Raw genomic sequence first — 9,321 nt, 5'->3', positions numbered from 1 at the left:
CCTGCTGAATTTGGGTCTAGCTGTGAATGATCTTTATATGACTATACCTTCTTTAATTTTTAGTGGGAAAGGTGACTCTCCTGAGGCCCGTACATTGGCTAAGCAAATAGCTACATCACTTCAGAATTTGCAGTCCAAAACAAACAGGGCTGTAGCAAATACAAGGCCAGTTAAGGCAGCTGTTCACTTGGAGGGCAAGATTGAGCAAGCTCAAAGGTGGATAGACAATCCTACAGTTGCTGATCGGGGAGTAGGTAAGTGTTTGTGTGTGCTCTTCCCTCCACAGTTTTATGGTTAAACATGTTAGTAAATTTTAAGACTGAAACTATTGCTCCTGAGATGCTGAGAATGAATGGAATTTGTTCGCTTCTGATTTGTGACTGGAGATTTATAGCCAAGTTCTAGCAGCAATGCTTTCTAGTCAAGCTGGCCCGTGATTCTTTTTGTCTTCTGGAAAGAGAAACTTTAGTGATGAATAAGGAAACGTGTGCTGTAGAACAGCTAAACTTTAGACTAATAGTTGCTCTTACGATGGAAATACACAATCTCAAATTTTAATTTATACCTGCTCCAGCAAGTTGAGTCATTGCATCCTTCAGAGAGGAGAACAAGATTAATAAGACTGAGCTGAAAAGATATCTGTTGTGGTTCCTGGGTTATCTGTGGAGAATGCTTCCTAATCAAAGAGAGGTGATCTGAGAATCCAAGCATGCGATCAGCAAGCATATAATGATGATTCGGCAGTTGCTCTATGTAGAGATTATCATGCACTAGTTCTGAAGTTTGTTGTTCAGCTGCTTATGATGTTGTTGCAAGTAAATGGATCAAGCTTGCCAACTGGATTCAGCAGTTTAATTGATAGCAGTTAAGTCTGAGCAATGCAAATAATGAGTGGTAACATGCCTTAGAAGCAGTAGTATAACTGCAAACCTTCCATACCTTTCTCACACATTTTCCTGTTTGTCAAGGTAACTTCTGTTGTGTGAATAATGAGTGACAGATCCTTTATTTCAAGGTTTAGTGATGTTGATATCTTGGACACTTGTGAAATATAAATTTATGTGCAATATTTTAGACTGAGTAGTTGAGTTACATGCTTTGATGTTTCCTGATGAGCAAATTGCACATAGAATGAGATGACCAAGATGGCAGTAGATAGGTTTCTTGAGATGTTTTGGCAATGACTGAAAACCTTCCTAATTTCAATGTTCTTCTTGAACATAGTAACCTGTGAGGTGCTTGGCTCAAAAAAGCTCAAATGCTTAACTTAATTTTTAGTATTTCTAATTGAGAATAAACAAAGTTAACTTAAATTGCCCTTGAAGCCTATAAGTGCCTAATTAATCATGTGGTTTGCATATATACCGAAAGCTTGCTGAAGGAACTGAAGTTTTTCAACACTGGACATGTACTACAGAAATTAATGGCTGGAATAGTACATATGACAAAAGTGTGTCTAGAAATCTTTATGTCCCATAACTAATCTTTCTAGCTTATTAAAAAAATGCTACTTGTAACATGATGTCATTGTACACCTTTTTTTCTTTTAAATGTCTTTGGCTCACTTTGGCACTTCACAGTGCCTATAGGAAGGATATATTGAGAATAAGAATCAAATATGTGCTCTCTTCAGTCTGGTCAGCACTTAGGGTAGAACCTGGCCTTGTATTTGCAATGCTATTGATATGAAATTAATTCCATGTTCTTCAGTTGGAAAGATCACAAAAATTATTTCTGTTTGCCGTTATCCCAGGGTAGTACTTCAACACCAACTGAAGGAACAAGGCAGAATGTGCATTTTATTTTATTGACATGTGAGAGACTACTGAAGTGTTAGCTACTAAAATATTTGCATCTTGCAACTTTGCAACAGTACCAGACGTAGCTACCCTAATAAGTTTTCAAAAATAATGGTGACAGGGCTGAGTGTTTCTTGGATAGTCAGGTCCTGTGGCAACTTTCTTGTTTTGAGTTTAGTGATAAGCTTCAATTACTTGTATGTTAGCATTAGCTTCAAATGATTCTTTAAAGGTCTTAATATACCATGCCTTCCTTTAAAAGAGGATGACTTTGTATTATTGAAAGAACAGAGGACCCATATTCTTGTGAAAGAACAGGAAGCTTCTATAAGGGAGTGAAGGAAATGGCCCATGCTAAAAAAAAGGTTTTTTCAGAAGTCTTGACACACTGTAGAGATTCTATAAGGTGTCTCCTCCCCTTCATATCCTGGACACTTGACACTTTCTACCCATGATTTCTAGAATCCTGGGAGAGGGTATTCTGCTTTTTCATTTAGGTTTTCTATTTCTTTTCTCCCTCTCTTCCTGCTCATCTTGTAATGACTTGAAATGATGTGAAAATTAAATGCAGTACTAGAAATATGCAAGTGCTTTCTGTTGTGGTCAAGAAATGCCTGACAACTGTAATAGTTGACTTCTGTCAGGCCACCCTAGTTAAAAGGATGCATCTCTAGTCACAGTTGCTTTAATAAGTAAAAACAAACTGGTGAGTTTGAATTGCAATTACTCAAACTGCAGGAGATACTTTGCCCCTCCTTAGAAAGGTATTTTAAAAACCAAGAATTCTGAAGTGTCACTTATTCATGGAGCATCTGATTTAAGCTTGCACTATTTTTTTTAATTTTTTTTTGCATTGTATGTTAATGCCACATTACTTCTTCCACTGTAGGTCAGGCAGCAATTCGAGGTCTGGTTGCAGAAGGTCGTCGTTTAGCCAATGTCATGATGGGACCTTATCGTCAAGACATGCTTGCCAAATGTGACCGTGTAGACCAGCTGGCTGCTCAGCTAGCTGACCTTGCAGCAAGGGGGGAGGGAGAATCTCCTCAGGCCAGAGCAATTGCTGCTCAGCTTCAGGACTCACTGAAGGTAAAAATCTGCTCTTGGGCAGTGAAATACATGATGTGCTCCTCTGCCCTCCTCTGAAATGCAATGAAAGCAAAAGTGCAGCAAAAACCCTAAGCTGAGATGCTTTACACAAACTTTGTAGAAAGACCTTGATATCATGCCATAGGGATTAAGTCCAAATGAACAATTTGGAAGTAAAATTCAAGTCTCCTTTTAAAAAAAAAAAATAGGCTAGCATTGCAAGCTTGAGGGGCAGGATCTGAAATCGTGCCTCTTTATTGCTTCTGATGCTGCTTGTATGAGTAATATGTGAACTTCTTGTATTTAAAATGAAGTAAAAAGTGATCATGCTTTCAAGATGGCTTTACCCTAATGGCTGCCACTGTAATGGGCTTTTTTTTTTGGCAAGAAGAGGTTTTAGGGGATTTGAAACACTAGAAACTAAATATTGCTGTATCATATGCCAATAGTCTTCCTTCTTTTTCAGGATCTTAAAACACAGATGCAAGAGGCAATGACCCAGGAGGTTTCTGATGTTTTTAGTGACACCACAACCCCTATTAAATTGTTAGCAGTAGCAGCCACTGCTCCCTCTGATGCACCTAATAGAGAAGAGGCAAGTATACCCAGGTGGTCTTTTTCACATGTGAAGCTTGAGTTAGTGTTTAGTTTTACCTGGATTGGTATTTTGAAAAACGAATTGTTAGTTTGAAAAGTGACTGTTTTGTTTTTTTTCTTTCAAGCTTATGATATGTGCTTATTAATTCTGACAACATAATGATTGCCATGCAGATCTCTTTGGCCTCTTGGAGATGGCAAATTGTGCTGTACATCCCTGGGAACTGTATTGTCCCTAATGTCAAGAAATGTCAAAGATCTCTCCCTGTGATGTTCATACTGTATTGCCTTCAGCATGCTGGAAATTCTTATGCAAAAATAACTGTCAGATTAGTTATTCGATCGTATATCTCAATGTTATATAAGCTGATTACAGTAGTTAAACTCATACCAAGGCTGATCATCAGATTTAACCTCTTCTCTTACTGGATAATATTTCCTGTACTTCAAGGCTACTGGCTGCATATGAAGTATATAAAACTGTGTCCAGCAGCTCTGTATGTCTAGCTGATATGAACATGATCAAAATTATTCCAACAGCTTTGGGGAATTCAGCTTTATGCCAGGATAGCTTTCTGTCAAAGTCCTCTTTGCCTTGAATAACTGAGGACTGTGGAAGGATGAAACTTTTTTCCAATGTAAAGCTTCAATTTTTAGGGTAAAACTCCATTTTTATTTTCCAAATATAATTACATTTGGATTATGGGGTTGAAGATCAATCTTTATGAGCTAAAATAGTTTCAACACAGTATTTTTTTACAGCAGTAATCAAGGAATTATTGCACTTCAAAACCTCAAAGCTATAAAGTAGGGTAGTGTCCTTTTCCCAGATGATTTAGTCAAGAAGAAAGTCTTGTAATGTCAAGAGGAAAAAAAAAAAATAAAACAGCTTCAAAGCTTTTGTGTCCTCTTGCATCCTTTCAGAAGAACGAAGTTTGGATGTTAACGATGGTGCCTCTGGCATCTGACTCTTAAAAGAAGTTGTGCATTTTGTTTGGTAAGTTAGGCTTCTGAAGTGTTTTTCTCTTGTGGCAACTAGGTATTTGATGAAAGAGCAGCAAACTTTGAAAACCATGCTGCCAGACTGGGAGCTACAGCAGAAAAAGCAGCTGCAGTTGGAACTGCAAATAAATCTACTGTGGAGGGCATCCAGGCAACGGTGAAATCGGCCAGGGAGCTGACCCCACAGGTTTGCTTTCTTAGTCTTAAAGGGCTATTAAAAGGGTTGGGGTTGACTTCTGTGCCATGCTCTTCCTGCTTCTGTTTTCAGAGGAATATGTTAATGCCACTGAGCAACATAGCACTGACACTGTTAAAGGGAATGGCAAATACTTGTGTATATGATACCATGTAGAACAAACTGATTGAGTGACTTTGGACAGAATGTTAGTGACTTACGGTTGAAGCACAGTTACTTAGAAGTTTAGTAAAACATGTAAGTGGAAAGTGTGTTTTAATATTTTTTTTTTTTTCCCTGAAATGAATATTCCATCTAAGATTTTGGTCCTATGAGTATTGTACTTAAGTGCTTTAAAGAAATGCCTTTAAGATATATTAGCACATAATTGAAGTACCAGGAAAAAAAGTATTTGTGTTGTCCAAGTCCAGAAGCATTGTAAATCTTCAAGCAGCAAGATGTTAAACTAGTAAACTCAGTAATTCTGATTTACTAATTCTAATTTCTTCGAACGAGGAGCTACCCATCCAGTCCTGAACAAACAGTCACATTTTCAGGAATATGTGATGCTGTACACTGGTACTTCCATAATTAAAAATGTTTCTATTGGTAGGTAGTATCAGCTGCTCGTATCCTTCTAAGAAATCCTGGCAATCAAGCTGCTTATGAACATTTTGAGACCATGAAAAACCAATGGATTGATAATGTAGAAAAAATGACAGGTAAAGTAGGAATTATTGTTTAAGGTCACACTTGTGGCTAATTGGTATCCATTTTCCCCTGATTCTGTTTGGGTTGATGGAACAGGATTTCCATGCCCCCTTCCATCTGTCCCCACCTCTAATTTGCAAATACTTTCCTGATTATGGACAGGTTCTGAAATACCAAATACCCTTTCCGCAGATGAGACTAGAATATTGATGTCTTTAACTTTTATTCTAGGGTTGGTGGATGAAGCCATTGATACTAAATCTCTGCTGGATGCATCAGAAGAGGCTATTAAGAAAGATCTTGATAAATGTAAAGTTGCAATGGCCAACATGCAACCTCAGATGCTGGTAGCTGGTGCCACCAGCATTGCTAGACGAGCAAACCGCATCCTACTGGTAGCAAAACGGGAAGTTGAAAATTCAGAAGACCCAAAATTCCGTGAGGCTGTTAAAGCAGCTTCTGATGAACTAAGTAGAACGATATCACCAATGGTAATGGATGCTAAAGCAGTAGCAGGAAACATTTCTGATCCTGGTAAGGATTCAGTCAGCTGATTTTAATGTCTTTTTTTTATGAGCTGAAGAAGATGTGATGTAGTGCTCATTTTGTCTTGTACACCTTGTGTCCCCTTCTATGTGAGTTTTGTGTACACTGAAATCCCAGAATGGTGAAACCAAAGGTCACACCACTAACTGCTGAGTTCTGCTCTTTAAAATGCAGTCTAAGACATTTGGCATATTCAAGGGTAAAGGATTCAGCGTTTTAGTTTATTATGTGATTTCATAATCTATGTTAGAATTATTTGTTACAGATTATCAGTAGTACTGCTTTATAGAAGAAAATATTACATTGTCTTTTCCGAAAGTTGATTTGGGTATTGCTTCAGATATTGATAGTGATTGTTAGCCTAGGCTTTATTTTATGCATGATGCAAAACACAGATTGTTAGGGGTTAGAAGGGATCTTGAAATATCATCTAGTCCAACCCCCTCCCAGAGCAGGAACCCCTAGAGTAGGTCACACAAGAAGGAATCCAGGTGGGTTTTGAACGTCTCCAGAGAAGGAGAATCCACAACCTTTCTGAGCAGCCTGTTCCAGTGCTGTCACCCTCACAGTGAGGAGTTTTCTTCAAATTTACATGAAACCTCCTGTGCTCCAGCTTGTACCCGTTGCCCCGTGTCCTATCACTGGACATCACTGAAAAAAGTCTGGCTCCGTCCTCCTGACAGTCACCCTTTACGTATTTGTAAGAACTGGTGAGGTCACCTGTCAGTCTCCTCCAAGCTAAAGAGACCCAGCTCTCTCAGCCTTTCCTCATAAGGGAGATGTTCCACTCCCTTAATCATCTTTGTGGCTCTGCGCTGGACTTTTTTGAGCAGTTTGCTGCCTTTCTTGAACTCTGAGGGGTCCATAAGACACTAACAGTACAAACATATAAATCCACTGGAAAAAAAACAGTAGTTTTTAACTTAGTTTTTTCACACATGTAAGTGTATTCAGTACAGTATGTTATAGATGTAATTTTTTGGGGTAGTGTTGCAGTTTTGAATATAACTAAAAGCTATTAAAATGGTAATGGGATTTTTGTTCAGGTTTGCAGAAGAGTTTCTTGGATTCTGGATACAAAATTTTAGGAGCTGTGGCCAAAGTCAGAGAAGCTTTCCAGCCTCAGGAACCAGACTTTCCCCCTCCTCCTCCTGACCTTGAGCAGCTTCATGTAAGTCTAGCATAGCTTGTAACACAATACACAGATGTCACTGACAACTTGTGGATTGCGCACTGAAATTACTTGAGAATATTTTTATTCCGTAGAATTAAAATACAGTGTCTGGCAAGCCTTGCATACAAGTAGCCTCAAGTCAAAAAATACTCAGCTAGCTTTCAGAAGAAGAGCTTAAAACAGGGCATTTCGTTTAACAGGGTGCTCTTGCAAAACTGGCCATAGGCATGAGCTCATGTATTCGTCTTGCCATGACATCATCCTTTACTTAATCTGTGTAATGTTTTATTCCACTGAATACGATTTTTGCCTTTCTTAGCTGACTGATGAGCTTGCTCCTCCAAAACCACCGCTTCCAGAAGGTGAGGTTCCCCCACCCAGACCACCACCACCTGAAGAAAAGGATGAAGAGTTCCCAGAGCAGAAAGCAGGAGAAGCTATTAATCAGCCCATGATGATGGCTGCTAGGCAGTTGCACGATGAAGCCCGCAAATGGTCTAGCAAGGTAAGAAGTTGTTACAAGTGTCTTATACTAAAAGGAATTTTTTAAACTTTGTTTTTAGGATCAGTGTATTTGGTCCAGAGTCAATTATTTCAATGACAGAGAATGCCTTTTATAGACCAAATAATAGACTGTCATAGGAGGAATTAGAAACCCTTTCAGAGTGAACTAGGGTCAACTGTTCTAATTGCTAGAATGCTTCATTAACATACTTCCCAACACAAATATGCCTTGTATGCTAAGCTGTTAGTGATCCTTGATTCTGGTACTGCCTAGAGAGCCACTAATCCTTGTGCCTTTCTAGGCTGCCAAGCTGATTGCTATGTTTAAGTGACTGTGAAAGGTCTGTATGGATATTGCAGATACCAGCTGCAGGGATCATAAGCTGGTTGGTCTTAATTCTGGAGGGAGCTGCAAGTTACTTTGCAGTTCATCTGGTGCATTTATGATAGCAAAAGTGACCATATATAGACAGCCTGGTCCCATTAATTTGTGTACTGAGTCACACTTGCTGCCAAGGCCAAAATCCTTCATTTTCTTACCATTTCAGTGCTATGACTAAGTAGTGTGAACTCATCAGTTTTATAAATATATTTGTTTTGCTTTCCAGTTTTTTACCCCCCAAACATTTAAATTTTATCTTTGGTAGCAACTGAGAGAGAACTTGGGGGATTTAGGCTTCTTTTACGTATAAATTTAAGGTCAGAATTTGGTTTTTAAAATCTCCTTTTTTTTTTTTTCCTTCACTGAATGGGATAGTGAATGAGAAGATAAACTTGAATAGTTTACAGAATGGACTTCAGTGCTTTATGCTTATGTTTTGGAGGTACAGATTAAAAGACAGACCTTCTGCAAATCTGTTTATTTGTTTTTTCCATAAAATGATAGCTTGGTTTCTTCCCCTCCAAACTTCTGGTTAGAACAAACACATTGATATTACTAAAAGGATAGGTCTGTATTAATCTGTATTAAACTGGAATGTATTAATCATCTCAGATGGTAGTTTTAGGGCCAGAAGGCATAATTTTGGGTTCCTTAAAGTGTTTTGATGTTTGAATCCCAAAAGTGGGTAACTTCACAATACACAGTAGGTAATATAACATGTTTTTAATGCATCCATACTAAATTACTTGTTTGTGCTTGTCCTGGTTTGTCCTGTGACAGTACTATATACATTATAAATTAAGTCATGCAACTGTTAAAATACTTATTTCTGAAAGTCAAGAAGCAGACCTTAAAACTCCTTGCTGGTTATGAAAGAGATCGAATTATGCCTTATGTCTTTAGGTTATAAAACACTACTTTTATTGGTGTTTCTTTAATTTGATTTTAACAAATCAGTAAGTTAACATAGCGTTTATCTTTCTAGATCTTTCTTAGAAATAGGAGTGCAGGTTTTGTGACAGTATATTTTGAGAGGAGGAAGTTTTAAAAACTGATCTGGAGTCACTTACTGGGTGGAAGAGGGATAGATGGACGGTGCTGCTGAGGAATACAGGTTAGATGTAAAAAGAAATGCAAGGTCTAGCTCATGCTAAATCTCAGTACACTGTGTCAACTGTCTTTATGCTTTTTTACCCAGTTATATTAGTCTACTGGTACTTTACCATGTGTTATGTTTGAAGGGGAGCTGAGCAAGTACTTAGTCTTAAAAGAATTTTGGTTAAGTTCTTAATTCTTCTGAGATTTTTACTAAATGTGTTTTCCTTTCTTTACACAAACCGCT

At 38.1% G+C, this 9,321-nt stretch overlaps 1 protein-coding gene across 1 annotated transcript in view; it reads left to right on the top strand.

Moving 5' to 3' along the window:
• Nucleotides 1-9,321, top strand: part of VCL (vinculin) — a 38,225-nt gene that overhangs the window by 21,673 nt on the left and 7,231 nt on the right. Inside the window, exons 11-18 of the mRNA XM_010000812.1 lie at nucleotides 64-254; nucleotides 2,689-2,888; nucleotides 3,355-3,483; nucleotides 4,525-4,674; nucleotides 5,276-5,384; nucleotides 5,605-5,907; nucleotides 6,966-7,090; nucleotides 7,413-7,598. Of these exons, the coding sequence (XP_009999114.1) occupies nucleotides 64-254; nucleotides 2,689-2,888; nucleotides 3,355-3,483; nucleotides 4,525-4,674; nucleotides 5,276-5,384; nucleotides 5,605-5,907; nucleotides 6,966-7,090; nucleotides 7,413-7,598 (1,393 nt within the window). The remainder of the gene's footprint in view (nucleotides 1-63; nucleotides 255-2,688; nucleotides 2,889-3,354; nucleotides 3,484-4,524; nucleotides 4,675-5,275; nucleotides 5,385-5,604; nucleotides 5,908-6,965; nucleotides 7,091-7,412; nucleotides 7,599-9,321) is intronic.

This window comes from Chaetura pelagica, unplaced genomic scaffold, assembly GCF_000747805.2.
Source record: "Chaetura pelagica isolate M959 unplaced genomic scaffold, ChaPel_1.0 scaffold166, whole genome shotgun sequence".
In the NCBI taxonomy this organism is placed as follows: Eukaryota; Metazoa; Chordata; class Aves; order Apodiformes; family Apodidae; genus Chaetura; species Chaetura pelagica.
This window is presented reverse-complemented; position numbering and strand designations above follow the sequence as displayed.